Source organism: Alosa alosa, chromosome 23 (assembly GCF_017589495.1).
Source record: "Alosa alosa isolate M-15738 ecotype Scorff River chromosome 23, AALO_Geno_1.1, whole genome shotgun sequence".
In the NCBI taxonomy this organism is placed as follows: Eukaryota; Metazoa; Chordata; class Actinopteri; order Clupeiformes; family Clupeidae; genus Alosa; species Alosa alosa.
The window spans coordinates 13,112,775-13,129,238 of NC_063211.1; the positions used below are offsets into that span (position 1 = coordinate 13,112,775).

The 16,464-nt window shown below is 42.9% G+C and overlaps 1 protein-coding gene across 1 annotated transcript in view; it reads left to right on the plus strand.

The window, feature by feature from the left end:
- Positions 1-16,180, plus strand: part of filip1l (filamin A interacting protein 1-like) — a 75,571-nt gene extending 59,391 nt beyond the window's left edge. Inside the window, exons 5-6 of the mRNA XM_048235257.1 lie at positions 7,358-10,160; positions 15,513-16,180. Of these exons, the coding sequence (XP_048091214.1) occupies positions 7,358-10,160; positions 15,513-15,707 (2,998 nt within the window). The 3' untranslated portion in view covers positions 15,708-16,180. The remainder of the gene's footprint in view (positions 1-7,357; positions 10,161-15,512) is intronic.
- Positions 16,181-16,464: the final 284 nt, after the last annotated feature.

Genomic DNA, 16,464 nt, shown 5'->3' on the forward strand with positions numbered 1-16,464 from the left:
GTATGAGCTGATTAAAATAGCTCCCTGAGTAATGATGACTTTTTTTAAACTGTTCAACCCCTGTAATTTTCTATCAGTAATGTCATGTCAAACAGCATATTAGATGTACAAGAGGAAATGATCTAGGTTGGGGATTTTTTGGGGGTGGGGGAGCTGTCTTTGCAACATGAAATCATGTATCATGTGACACTGCATGTGCATTATGTAGTCCTTTCACACTGGCGGCCTTATTTTTCGGTCCCTGGCAACAAAAGACTCCAGGTTTTGTGTACTAACAACATGTTCTGAATGCAGTTTGTCACTGAGAGGAAGTCTCTCTTCTCTCTCTTCTTTCTCTCCTGTATCCCACTTCCTCTTAATGTGGTTGATTGATGCCATGGTTGCCATAGCTACTTAAGAGTTTGTGCTTCACTATTGTGCCAAAAAACCAACAGACTGTTTCTGTCCAAGCACGAGGAGACTGACGAACGAGTGAAAAACTTTTAGGAGAAGTAATAGCAGGAGTAGTAGAAGCAGGAGCAGGAGCAGCATCAGCGGTAGCTTTCGTTTACTTGCACCCTTGTTCTTGCTCTCTCTTTTTAGGCCTGTTCATTCCTTGAGAATTGTTCACCCAGCTCAAAGTGGGTTTCCGAGCTTCAATGCATTTCAATACATTTTTTCTCGCCTTCTTCACTTCATTGCCAAATGGAGAGAGAGAGAAGGAGAGAGGGAGAGAAAAAAAGCACTCTCATTAATCTTACTTCAGTGTTAATCTCAGTGTTTGGATGATGTGAGAGAGCCCTTGCAATCAAGATGGTGATAGGGGTAAACAACAGAGGGAGATAAACAGCAGGCTGTGTCCGTCTGTGAAATGCTTTCTGGAGATGGATGCCTTTACTGAAACGCTAGCCATAAAATCAGGGGGTGGAGGGGGGTGCAAAGAGAGTGTGATCGGGATAAGGCGTGATACAGATTATCAACATGCTCACATGCTATCAGTCAACTCGCACAACCCATGCCAAAGCCTGCTGACCAGGCTAACCCAAGAGAAAAGGAGGATGGAGGAGAGAGAGAGAAATAAGAAAGGACAAGGGAAACAGCAATGTACTGGGGGAGAGAGGAAGGATGTACAGGCTGTGGTAGTATACCTTTGTGTTCTCTTGTCTGTGACTCTTTCTTTCTTTCTTTCTCTCTCTCTTTTTTCTTTTTCTGTCTCAAACACACACAGTTTCAGAGTCACACACAACAGTGGGGTTACAGACATGTTGCTCTTTTTTTCTCTCTCTCTTTGGCAAATTAATGATTTGGTCGTGACGAGAGGCAGGAGGAAATGTTGTAACCCAAGCCTCTTGTCTCTCCTCACCCCCTCTCTGCCCCTGTGGAGCACTGACAGAGAGAGCAGATATTTCACACATTACACACGTCACACAACACGTTCTGCCTCTTCTGGTTTCCCGACACACACACACACACATGCACGCAGGCACGCACGCACACACACACATATGCTTGCACACACCTTTCATTATCAAGCAGACAGGACACACACACACACACACACACAGACTCTAAGATTAACACACTCACAAACACAAGCAAGCACACACACACACACACACACACACACACACACACACACACACACACACACACACTCTCTAAGATTAAACACACTCAACACACACACACACACACACACACACACACACACACACACACACACTCTAAGATTAACACACTCACAAACACAAGCAAGCACACACACACACACACACACACACACACACACACACACACACACACACACACACACACACACACACACACACACTCTAAGATTAACACACACTCACAAACACAAGCAAGCACACACACATACACACATGCAAGAAAAAGCTCACACCCCGGGAGAGGCTGCACAACATAAAGTTCCATATAAGGACATGCAGATGATGTCATGCACCCTAGCCTGGGAGCATGTGGTGAGCACATCTCTTATTGTTTGGTTTAGCTGTTGGAATGTCCACATCGCTGCTGCCGTGAGACTTGTGACTATGGCCAGAATGTGTTGGACAGGCTGAGTTTGGACGTGCATACCTAACAGGTAGGACATTTAAAGAATAAGCCTCTATGGGAAAATGAGCATGCCACCACGCATAGTTTGTTTAACCAGTTGAGTCATAACGTTCATAGTTCGTACAGTGAGATTATTTCTTACTGTGTGTACACTTCATGATGTTCTGGAGTCAGGCTCCATTGACGGCTTTTATCATTTGACTTGCCTTTCAAATCATTGAGACTTTGTGAAACATGAGAAGATTTCAGAAGTGACAGTGTTATTCTATGCAGTCCGGCATTTTCAAAAAGGTCTAACTTATGTGCTACGTCAAGTTTGTCAAAAGTCAAAGACAATTTAAGACTCTGCATTATAAGTTTTAATATCTTACCTATTATTTTTATTCATTTATAGTCTGTCCTGAAATGAAACAAACTAACTCTAACAAGTTAAGATGCAAATGAAAAATATGATGTCTTTCTGATCATTCAGCAGACTTGAGATAATTTATCCATGTGAAATACAACTTGATGTGTGGCTTAACACTGTTATGAAAACTAAAAAAATGCGTTCACCTTCACTAAATCATATTCAGCGTTAGCCTATAATTTAAAGATAAATCTCCCTTACTAGAGAGAGACTAGTGTCACTATAATTGCAAGAAATTAAATGACATAAATGGAAAGACCACTGCAGATGTTACTAGAAGTCATCCGACAATGCATCACTGTGTCATTTTGTCATTATGACACTGAAGGCTAATTGTGGCACACAGAATAACTTGAACTTTTATTAGGTGTTCCGCGACTGTAACCCTCTCTGTCATATACGTAAACATCTCAATTACATCTGTGAATAAAAGTCTTCAGCGAGACTTTCTGATTTCCTTCATCATCCATCCACACTCTTATTCTTTAGTTATCTTGTGTTCTTCTTTTTTGTGCGTGTGTGAAAAGATGATTGATGGCTTAAGAATGTTTTTCAGCCTTCGAAAATATAATAAGTACCTTTTCTAAATGTTATTAAAATGTCATTGCATTCTAAAACCTGTTTCAGGATGAGACTATCATGTCTGTATAGCAGCATTTTAATTGGACATGACCTGCTTTCCCTCTACAAGTGACTTTAAAACAGTGTGGATTTACAGAAATTCAACTCGAACATATAGACTCAACTCTGCATTTTTGGGTCTTTACATCACTTCCCCGTGTCCTTTTTTTCATACACATTTGGCAACATGGCTAGTGAGGAAGATAAGATCCATCACTGGAGAGGAATACCTGCTTTAACGGCATGCAACAGAAAGTGCTCCCTCTACTGGCCAAAAAGAGAGAGACCGAGAGCGAGCGAGAGACAGAGAAAGGGTGAGAGAAACACAGAGAAGTCATCATCAGAGACTTTCATTCCCAAACACAGTGGTCATTTAAAGGGAAGCAGATGTGGTCACGATACACCCCGTAAACACAACAGTGGGGCATTTCCCTGACAAGCAAACAATGCCTTTAAAATGGGATTTGCTCCAAGTTAAAAAAGGAGCAGGCACACTTCCCTCCCACAGAAGGGAAAAGGACAAATGAACAGTGCTACACATAGGGACTTATTGAGGCACTCCTACGTGGATCAGGGAGTACAAATTAAGTTGCCTTTAGGCTATATAAAACCAACCTCTTATGCCTTGTGTTTAGAACCCAATATGTCAACAGAGCATTTGTGGAATCGTTTTTTTTTTTTTTAATTTATTGGCAATTTCATAAAAAAACACTCCAGGATGGATCCCATGTACTGTACTTGAATTCATCCACAAAACACAACGTTCTGCCAACTGCATCTTATGGTTCCACTGTTGAATTACTTACTGTTGAAACCTAAATCTATAGACTTTTTTCTTTCATAGTTACACAGAGGTGGAAGTTCACTCCATTCCAACTGCAGAATTTCTCAAGTATAAAAACAATAATGATCACTCTGTTCCATGACTGGCCTCATAGTTCTACCTCTACCCATGGAAGAACATATCTTATTATACCTCATCATATCGTATAAACCTCTTTTTTTAATTCCTGTGAACTTTTGTCTTAAAACTTCTGGCTTAACATAAAACTTACTAACGTAAAACACACTTGCTCTTTACTGTTCCTTCATTCCTTTAAGCTACACCTTGCTGCCAGTTGGGTCTTGGTAGATTAAAACATTAGCTGTCAGCACTAACGTTTCTCTTAATCAGCTGTTTCATTCCACTATGACATGTACGGCACATTGGATTGATATGGCAAAGTCAGTGAGTGAGTGGACATAATTTGTTTTCCAGTTGAATGGACCACTAACGTCCGCACTCAGTTAAGATGAAGAAACAGAAGGAGAGCCTGCTCCACTAGACACACACACACACACACACACACACACACACACACACACACACACACAGATGAGCTAAGGGATCTGATCCGAGATAATTGGGGTTTTGGTTTCAGCCACCGAGTGGACCCACACCCTGCTGGACATCGGACAATATGTCTTTCATGCAGTTTTTCTGCCTCTCTTTTTCCCCTCTCTTTTTCTCTCTCCATGTGTGTGTCCCTCTCTTGCACTCTATGTTGATCATAGACTTATGTGTCCATCAGAGGGAATGATATTGTGTAAAGTTTCTGTATGTTTTAATGACTTACTAGCTGGAACATGCCTTTGAAAACAAATTGTGCCATGTTTCAATTCTAAAGTTGATTGAATGCTCTCTCTTTCTCTCTCTCTCTCTCACACACACACACACACACATATACACAGACAGACACACGCACACAACAGACAATAATTTGCTGTCTTTCACACACACACACACACACAAGATGTATATCTACATTTATCTGAAATATCTACTGCTTCCATTCCACAGTCATTCACATGCAGCGCAGTATATCAGCAGAAAGAAATTCCACGTTATTCAGTCCACTAGCAACAACAGGACCAAAACACTGTCCAAGTAGAAACCTCCCGTAGCGAAAGGAGATGTAACATATAGCTCTATCGCATCACCACATCTCAAATCAACATCCTGGGCTTTAGAGGCAGCCCCCATCAGGCACTTATCCGTTCCCGTCATCTAGCGAGAGCCGTGCCACCGGCATCTGCTCTCCCCAACTCCTGTTCGTGCCTCCCGGCTCTGTTATTGTAGTGTTCTGTTCTTATGACACAGCATGGCTTCTCCAGGGAGGAGCTGCAGTTTCACTGAAACGTAATTACCCCCCTCAAAAAAAAAGAAGTAGTTATGCGATTAGCATCTAAGGAATACATGTCACTTCCTCCCGTGGGATGGAAGCTCTGCTTGAGTAGAACTGGCACTCTGGAGATGATTCAGGTACTGTGTCGTATGACAATACTGTAGTGAGAAATAGAAATACTAGTGTATTTGTATCACTGTGCCGGAGCATTAATGGAAAGAATTTACAAAAGGGCTTGTGAAGAACACTGCATGAGTAATGCACACCTAAAAAAATATGCAAATTCACACTGCACTGCACGCAGAAAAAAAAAGAAAATGTATCCAAATTCACACCAACACTGAAGCTGTGTTGGACACACTAATGTGTACACTTTTACAGCAAAGTAAAATTACAATATTCAGTATTATACCCCTTATAATATAAAAAGATAATAATCATAATTAGTAGCTGAGAAGTGGGAAAAAATCTGTCTGCATTCTACATGTCATATTGTCCTCTGAGGGTTCCCTATACGTGGAGCTGAATATTTTGAGTAGAAACACAGAGCAGTGGTACTTTACCAAATTTTAGTGCCATATGTTATATGACTATTCCAAGTATACAAAATTCAAATGACCTTTAAATAATGTCAGAACTTAGGATTCAGTGGTGTTTATGAATGTGAAAATGATCCATGCTGTGTGGCATGGGGAATTTCTCCTCTTCTGGTCCGCTCCCTTGGTATGTATCAAATGCTGTTTCATTACCACTTCAGTTTCACTTGCTTTGATCAAGTCTGTCTCCAACATGGTGGAACATGTGGAAAACGTTTAAGCAAGTACTCCCAGAGTCCCTACCCTGTCTCCAAATCCCCTCAGCAGAGCAAAGAGGTGATATTCTCTCTCTATCTCCCTCCCTGCTTACCTCACTCTTTCTATAAGTATAAGTATATAGTATAAGTAAGTATATATACTTTTTGATCCCGTGAGGGAAATTTGGTCTCTGCATTTAACCAAATCGGTGAATTAGTGAAACACAAACAGCACACAGTGTACACACAGTGAGGTGAAGCACACTAATCCCGGCGCAGTGAGCTGCCTGCAACCACAGTGGCGCTCGGGGAGCAGTGAGGGGTTAGGTGCCTTGCTCAAGGGCACTTCAGCCGCGGCCCACTGGTCGGGGCTCGAACCGGCAACCCTCCGGTTACAAGTCCAGAGTGCTAACCAGTGGGCCACGGCTGCCCATAATTCTGCCCTCGTCCCTCACTCAAACGTCCACATTGAGAGGCATACACATTTGGGCGCACATACACAGACACACAGACAAAGACACGCACACACACACACATGCGCAGACCCACACATATGCAGACAGAGACGCAGAGAGAGGGACCCACCCTGTCCCTCTGACATCATTTCATCTACCAGGAGCTACGTGGAATTAGTGAGTGCTGGGAGAAAACCTCTGTTTATACAGCCAAGCTGTAATTGCCTCTGGAAGAAGGGGAATTCCTTTAAATATAAAACCACCAAGGGAAGGTGGTGGAGTTTCGCATGTGGAGGTGAGGAAGGGAGGAGGAGAGGGCTAGGGGGGCATAGGAACCCCCTAATTAGGCGATTTTTCCATGCCAGTGCGACATCTGCAGAGTTCACTGGCAGCTGTGTGTTCTGCAGTCAAAACATCCCTTCCAGGGCTGGCGGCACGAGGCCCGCCGAAAAAACGTGCCAGCCACTCTGACCCTAGTTTCCCCCTGTGTGTTGCCCGGAACATATACTCTCTCTCTCTCTTTCTTGCATACCCTGTACGTGAAAAGTGTTCGCTCCCTCTGAAACAACATCTTGGGTTTTGAATGAAATATGAGTGTTCAGTCTTTCAGTACATATGACTGCCAAAAAAGTCAACATGAAAAACCCATTACACCTTGACAGTGGTATTATGTTAAACACGTGGGCGTCTAATAGTTTTCTTAAAAGGGATGTACAGTTAATGGATTTTTTTTACACATATCTTAGTGAAATGCTGTGAAACAACTCACAAGAGAGTGTTGAAATACACTCACTGAAAGTACATTATATTCCACTTTCTATTAACTACAAATGCTTTTCCTTCTTTTTTTCTTTTCCAGATTAAAGTTGCTGATAGACCAGGAGAAGGCCTACCAGGAGCGAAAGGAAGAAGAGCAGCAGAGAAAACTGTCCAGTCTGCAGGAGGAGCTCACCAAGCTCAAGTCATTTGCCCTGCTGGTCGTTGACGAACAGCAGCACCTCACAGAGCAGCTCACTCAACAGACAGCGAAGGTCCAGGAGCTGACCGCTTCTGCCTCCCAGGCACAGGAGGCCCTCAGCTCAGCCCAGGCACTGACCCAAGAGGAAGAGAGCAAAGTCCTCCAGTTAGAGACAGAGCTCCGTGACCAAGCCACTCACTTCCACCAGGAGGAGGAAGCCATGACTGCCAAGCTGATCAGCGAGGATGCCCAGAACAGACAGCTCCGCCAGAAGTTGTCGACCCTCAGCCGGCAGCTGGACGAGCTGGAGGAAACCAACAAGACCCTTCGTCGGGCCGAGGAGGAGCTCCAGGAACTGAGGGACAAGATAGGCCGGGGGGAATGTGGCAACTCCAGTCTGGTCTCTGAGGTGGAAGAGCTGAGGAAAAGGGTCATGGAAATGGAGGGCAAAGATGAGGAGCTGATCAAGATGGAGGACCAGTGTCGTGATCTCAACAGAAAGCTGGAGAAGGAGGCCAGCCAGAGCCGAAGCCTAAAGGCAGAGGTGGACAAACTCAATCAGAGGATCACGGAACTGGAGAAGTTGGAAGATGCTTTTGGTAAAAGCAAACAGGAATGCAGCACACTCAAATGCAACCTGGAGAAAGAGAGGACTGTGACTAAGCACCTATCGAATGAGCTGGACGTCCTCAAGGTCAGGATAAAAGAACTTGAGACCATTGAGGGTCAGCTAGAGAAGACCGAGCTCACGCTGAAAGAGGACCTCACCAAGCTGAAGACCTTTACGGTCATGCTGGTGGATGAACGTAAGACTATGGCCGAAAAGCTGAAGCAAATGGAAGACAAGATGCAGAACAGCACTAGTAAACTACAGGCAGAGCAAGACAAGGTCACCAGTGTGACTGAGAAACTGATTGAGGAAAGCAAGAAAGCCCTGAAGGCCAAGGCTGAGCTGGAAGAGAGGATGCACAGTGCCACCAAGGACAGAGATGAGCTCAGAGCCAAGCTCAAGGTGGAAGAGGAGAAGAGCAACGACCTACAGTCCAAGCTTACTATGATGAAGAAGCGGGTGCAGTCTCTCGAGGCTGTGGAGAGGGAAGTCATGAGAAACCGAGCCAAAGAGGAGCACATCAAGTCACCTACCCCGAACCGCTTTCAGCAGGAGGATAACAAGATTAAGGATCTCACCCAGGAAGTGGAGAGGCTGAGGAGGAAACTCAAGGAGATGAGGGTCGTTGAAGATGATCTGCTGAAGACAGAGGATGAGTTTGAGACACTGGAGAAACGATACTCCAATGAACAGGAGCGAGCCAAGGTCTTGATGGAGGAGCTGGAGATCTCCAGGAATGAGCTGTCCAAGTACCAGCTGGCAGAGAAGGAGTCCTCCAACCAGGAACATATGCTTTACAAGCGCCTAAAAGAGGAAGAGGCCAAATCTAGCCACCTTACCAGAGAGGTGGAGGCCCTCAAGGAGAAGATCCATGAGTTCATGGGCACTGAGGAGTCTATCTGCCGTGTGAAATCAGATCACACCGTTCTCCAGAGAAGGCTGACCCAGCAAGAGTTGAGAAACAAGGAGCTGGCCAGAGAGATGGAGAACCTCACCCGCGAACTGGAGAGATACCGTCGCATCAGCAAAACTTTACGGCCAGGCATGAACGGCAGACGATTCTCAGACCTGCACGTCTCCACGAAAGAGGTGCAGACTGATCCGACAGACATCCTTCCTCCGAACTACAAGAGCTTAGCTCCACTGGAATGTGCTGTGGTGAATGGGAAGCTGTATGAGGAGAGTGACCCTGAAGATGACCCTAATTACAATGAGGTTCATATCACTAAAGGTAATGCCTCCCTTATCAACAACGTCAACAACCTGAACAACAACATGAGGCGAGCAAGAGTTCCCTTCATGAAAACCAAAGAAAACCAACACCCCATTAACGGCAAAGTGTCCCCAAGACAGAATGGGAACCATGCCCAACAAGGGGATGTGTTTCTAACACACAGCCCTGGTCAGCCTCTGCACATCAAAGTCACACCAGATCATGGCCACAACACGGCGACCCTGGAGATTACCAGCCCCACCACTGAGAATGCTCAGTCCTACACCAGCACTGCAGTCATCCCCACAAGCGGTGCTCCACCCAAGCAACGAATCACAATCATCCAGAACACATCCATCACCCCTCCCATGAAAACCAAAGGCTCCTTATCGTCGGACAGCCCCTGCAGTCCAGACCAAGCCATGTCTCCCTTCACCATGGCAGCCTATTCCCGAGCGATGACGCCAGACTCCTCGGGGTCAGTTACACCTGACAGAGCCATGTCCCCCATCCAGATTGTCTCTGTCACAACAGGCACCCCAGATCGTTCCCAGCCTGCAGAGCCATTGGAGGTGACCAGTGGCCATGCCGTTTTCCGTGTCAGCCCAGAAAGGCAGAACAGCTGGCAAGTCCAAAGGTCCAACAGCACAGGCTCAAATGTGATCACCACTGAGGACAACAAAATCCACATTCACCTAGGGAGCCCTTACATTCAGGCCATTAACAGCACCTCTAGGCCAATGAGTCCCTGTTGTTCACCTGGGCAGGAGCAAAGAACTCCGGTGTTAACCAATGGCACTCCCACCAAAGGCAACAACAAAATCACCAGTAGCATCACTATAAAACCCACTTCCTCCCCACTCCCGCGGCCACAGATTACAGTAAGTAACATCTATGACTGACCCAGTTCACCAAGCACCCCTACCCACACCTTAGAGTAGTAATTTATCCAACCCCCAACTCCAATCCATGTGCCCAATCCCATACAATCCCACCCATTTGTGTTAACCCTAAACCCCCTCCTGTTTAGTTTTACTTGACCATATTATACCATTTAGAATGTTCAACCACAGCACTTTTTCTGTTTGTTTGTTTGTTTGTTTGTTTGTTTGCATTGTTTAGTCAGACATTTGTTTGTTTGTTTGTTTGCATTGTTTAGTCAGACATTGGGGGGAATATACTGTATGTGTCTGCATGACCAAAAAGTGCGGGGAGAAAGGATGAACTAAAGCGGGATAAATAAGTGAAAGTTCTAGTATACTAAACTTAATTTTAGCCTTGGCTGTCTTGTGTGTGCACTTACTGTACTTGCTTTTCATGAGAAATTACCATGTACTGAGACTATTCACGGATGTACCTTTTATTTTGCTTATGCATCATATATACACATAAATGACTTGCATTTGTTATGTTGAATATTTCTTTTCTAATAATTAAAACAGTTAATGTTGTTACGTATAATTTCTTATTTTTCCATCAGTGTCTGAAAAACACTTCATGAAACACATATGTTTTCATTTTCTTTAAGTCAAGCATGCCTCAGAACATGGTAATGTAGTGAAGAATGCAGTTGGTCTACTTGTTCCTCACATGTGGACGTTTGCATGTGCTGTCATTATCCCCTTTGTTGGTACATACCCTTTAAATTACAACACATAATTTGAAATTAAATTTCAACAGAACAGCCTTGTTCTGTTTTAAAGGATATGCAACTATGTTAATACAAATTCATCTCACATTCATCTCGCATATGGATACAGAATCTACAATGACTCTATGAAAGAAAGCCAAAACACACTGTGTAAAAATCACACGCCTTCTATACATAAAATTCCTAAAGATTTAGGCAACTTCAGGCAAATTAAAGAACTCTTTTTACAACTGGGGCTCTGAGAACTCTGTGTTAACATTCAGAGTTTATTGAAAGGAGGGAAAAAGAATTCTGACATATGTTTGCTTGGCTGAGTTTAATTCATAGGCTGATGTCATAGTTTCTCCCGATATCCAAAACACAGAAACCCAGTAACTGTGAGCTGAGACTTGCATGGGTGAGTTTGCAGTCTCTCTCAGTGATACAATGGAAATTCAGTTCACAGTTGGGGTGAGTTAACTGTTTACGTGACCTTAATTTACATTTATTCTACAGTTAACAGTAATTATATGAGAAATTGAGAAAAAAAATAATATTTATGGCAATCTTAATTTCTATTTTCATTCAGCATTAGACAAAAAGTAATTTAAGCAGCACTGTTTCAGAACAGCAAAAGAAAAAAAAAATGTCTTAATAGTATTTTTTGAGTGAGTTTATCTATTTTAGAGAATACATGTAATGTTGCTTTAATAATAATAATAATAATAACAATAATAATAATAATAATAATAATAATAATAATAATAATAATAATAATAATAATAAACATTTCCAAGGCAAAATAAACTCACTCTGGTCAAAAGGTCAATGTGAAAGCAGATGTCACACATTTCATCTGAAACGCTATGAGGTCATTCTCCCTGTGAGCGCGCTATGCACTTTTGGTCCTCTTCAAACTGGGGAAAACATCACTCAAATATACTGCATTTATACGAACACAGACAACTGCACACTTTGGAAATAGCTGATAAATGTGTAGGCCTTACACTTGTCAATGCAATAAAACACTCAGCAGGCTATTTCGTTAACTGCAATACTCAAAGACAAAAACATTTTTTTAATGATTGCTGTGATACACTAACTGGCCTCCCCACTGGAAGCACCCTCTCCCTTCCTTCCAAGAAACATAGAAACCTTAAGATTACTGTTCTTTAGTATACTTGCCATTTGTACTGTACTGCTTTGTGCAACCCTTCCAGATCAGACATAAAACAGCTGTGGATCCAGCGCAGCCATAGTCCGACAGACACAAAGACTGCAGCGGCCAGGAAAACACCCTTTGACTCACTATTAATGTACAGAGCTGGCTATGTCAAGCGTTAAATTGATTCAGGCTGGAATTTTTTCACAGTCTGGAAGCTGGATCTCTGTTTCTGTCTATGGGAGCAGCATTACAGTAAGTGGCAGTCTGAATGGGATGCTGTTCATCCAGGGCAGCTGTTATATTTTGCCACCTCAATGTACAGTCATCTCAGTGGTGGCCACTGGCCAGAAAGCAACTTGGCTGCTCTAAACAAAAATGGATGTGGATAGAATTAAACAAAAAAAAGTGGACCATAGTGAAGTTTATTTTCACCAATTGAACAGAAAATTAATGATGCAACAGTGATCTATTTTGAAATCAATACATCCATTTCATGCCATCTTATTTTAAAGACCTTCTAAGTATACAACCAAAGACTATGTTCATGTGCTCTTTTTGCCCCTGATATTTTTACCACAATGATCTGTTGCGGTGGCAAGTCATCACCAGAGTGTGCCAACGTTATGAGCACCTCACTTGGTGCCAGCCAAAAAGGCGAATGGGGGTTTTAGCATGTGTAGTCTACACAGACGGCAAATGACAGTGAAATTCACATTGCCTCATTGTTACGGACAATAAACCCGGAGGATAAAATAAACCATTTGGCCGAGGCAGGCCCCAACTCCGCGGGGTGAGTGTAAGTGGATCCCTGAGAGCCATATCCTCTGAAAACGGTGTCTCCTGACGCCCGTCAGAGCTCCAAACAAACGCTGTGTTTGGTTTCCGTGGAGACGCTCGTGCCAGCACCTCTGTGAGTGAACTGCTGGCCCGCACTTGGCAAAGGGGAAGTGCTTACTCCAACTCCTGGCTTTACGACTCCAAAGGGAGGACACTTTTAATTACATGTCATTATACGTTAAAACTACAAGCACTCTGACATGACCTACACTGAATTTTCTGGTACATTACCTCCACCACAGGCACGGCATGACCCAATTCTCAAATCCATGTCCTGCATGAATTTCATAGACGTGGTTCAGTACGCGTATTTTTGAAAAGTTCATTCTCAAAACCATAAAGCAACTCCCTCATGCTGTTGTACCCCACGATAGCTGCTCATAAATTGGCCTCAATTTGCCTCCCCGACTCCCAGGATAAAAGAGGACAGGGGTTTACAAAATGGGGGAGGTATAGGAGGACGACTGATGAAACAGTATGTAACATCTCTCTCACTTCTTCACCCCCTTTCTCTGGATAAGATGTGCACCTTAGAAGTCCTCCTCCTCAATCTATCACACTGCAGGAAAAACTGCTAAGGTAGCTAAGGTAAAAACTATGGCGGCGGCTGAGTCGAAAGGGGCTGAAATGATTGCAGGGTGATGACAATCACAAAAGCATTCCTGCAGTGACATCACTCCCTGGCATAGGAGAAGCCAGAGCCGGAGCATTAGACGAACGAGGAGACTGATTGTGCAGCAAACAGCTTAGAGACCAAAAATCTCACTGGAGTCATTCACAGTGACGTTTCACAGATCAGAGTAAATCGATTCAACACCTGTCTTACCCCTACTCCGACCTCCAATACCCCCACCCCATCAACCCCATTCTATTTCCTTCTCCTACTCTCCTGACATCATCCTAACTCTCTCCTTTTATCCTTAGAGTGGATATCCTTAGAGTATGACAGAAAAATTAGCTGAAATTTAACAGAGATGAGTGAGTTCAGTTCCAGACAAGAGCTGGATGAAAGATGCTGTTATTCCTTGAACCCATGTGCATGTGGCCGTAGAGAGTCTTGTTGCATGGTTGCATTAGTTGTTTACTGCATGATGTGCATGCTGTTGTGTTGATCTAACCACATCATCTCATGTAATTTATTCCTCTATGAGTCTACTCCTTTGCCTTACCAACTTTGTTTCATCAGTCTAAACACCTTTCTATTAATGTCAACGTTAAAAGATGAGTCTGAGTCGTAATATCATGGCAGCATTTAAGAATATCCATCACGGTTTAGCGGGCAAGCTACATCCATAGCCCAGTCAGTGAGGGCAACAAACCTTGGACTTTACCCAAATCTCAGAGGCATTAAAGACAAATTTCTTCTGATGATTACTAACAAATGATTAAGTATCTTCAGAAGAACATCAGCTGTGCAAGTATTTATTTTGTAGTTTGCCAGGATCTCATAACAGAATGTAGGCTTTCACTTAATGTGCAAAACAATACCATAAAAAACATACACGGTCAAAACAATAGTCATTGAAAATGCATTGGAAAAACCCTTTGGGGGAAAAGGACAGCACCATCTTGTGGTGTATGTTGAATATAATCATGAGATTCAACTGCAGGGCTCATTCTCTCAGCTGCTTGCACCATATATTTTTCTGGCATCAGCTGCACATAACATAACTTTACAATTTATATATAAGACATCCAAATCTCTGCCCACAAACCTATTGAATCTAATTAGGTGGTGTAGAGCAGCGATCACAAGAAAATATGCAGCAGGATTGAGAAACAATATTCAGATATACACAGGAGAGATGTTAAATTCCTTGTACTGAATGTAGGGGATTTCCCACAGTGGGCAATCAACAATTAAACCTATTTCATATTAAACCACATGACGCAGGATACAATGACAATACACAGTTGGCTGGCAGCAGTCACAAACGCACTGCATATTGCACCCAGGATACATAACGCCCCTCCTTCACAGTGCCACGCGTGCTGCCCAACCAAAGAACCAAAGCAACAAAAAACAAAATCACCAACAAAGCAACCTTTGTGCACAAACAAAAACAGCCACACCAACAGAGCAGCATTCGTAAACATTTCACTGGGGTTATCAGGCAGGCACCTTCCTTCATCTGTGTTTCATTGAATTAGGCCCATGACACCTCCAGAAGGATCAACAGGTGTATGCTATAGGTGTATTCCGTATTCCTGATAACGCCTCTTTTTCAGAAGTATGATATCACAGTGTTTCCCACAGAATTGTTTTGAATTTGTGGTGGTTGGTTTGCAGATTTAGCTTGAATGGAACAGTTTTTAACAAATTAGCACAGCATGGTTATGATGCTAACCAAATTTAAGCACAATTTAGTACAACCTGGAAAATCATTGTGTGGTGGTCAATGTTGATATTGTGGTAGGCCGCTACAAATAAGTCAATGTATAGGAAATGCTGGGAAATGGGAATGGCAATGGGAAACACTGTATCAGAATGAACAGGCGTGTCATAGGACTGTGTGTCGGTGGCCTGAATATGCTAGAACTGTGCTGTCTACCGTCACTGTCATACTGTCAATATTCCATACCTTTCTGTCTTTCCAACAGATACCTCTTGAAGCATTCCGACGCCCTGGTCCCACAAGGATTCCCAAACCGAAGCCCTATGGTGGATCAAAAGGGGCAAACAATGCTGTCAACGCAGGGATAAGCAAGACACCTCAGACATCACAGACACTTCAGAATACAGCCAAAAATATACCCAACAATTTAAATGTGGTGAACCGCTCATCAAAAACATAGATACCTTATTTCATTAGTTGATTATCTCACATATTTTTGCGTCATTGGTGCTCTAAGTTTGACCTAATTTTATTAATTGTCTTTTGGATACCATACAGTATAGTCCAACTGAGTGATTGACAAGAGACAAGGTCTCTGGCTATTTTCAAAAAGCAAGCCCTGCACGGTTTAATGAAAAGGTGGACAATGCAGACCATTTCAGTTTTACAAGGTGCTTCAGTCCTTTTTGTAATTGTGTATTATGTTACTGTCTTGAACACAGCTGTTTAATGTAACTGTCACATCATTAAATCTCTCAATATGGCATTAGTGATATGCACATCGTAGCAATAATGTATATAAATAATAAATTGTTGTTGTTGGTAGACTAATTAGTTTCCTATCTTCCAGTTTAATGCCAATGTACTTGACATTTTTAAAATGTGACAATCACTGTATTTGATGGTTATGTTAATAAAGATTATGTTTTTGTATATAGGCCTACTTGACTGGTCAATGGTAGCCTCTGTCCCCTGCGTAGAAAAAACATAGACAGTAAGAGGAAAAACTCACAGTAGCCCTACTAATGGCAAGTGGCAACTGAAGAATTGAAGACTCAGTGTAGAAATGGTCTTGGTCATGTTCTGCTTCACAGAGGGAAATTATGAAGAGTGGTCCCTTGGTCATTCGTTAGCCTATTTTTTTTTATCTTCAAGTTCAGGTTTGTCAGGTTTGGACACTCCACTAGACACTCCACTGTGCACACACACAGCACACA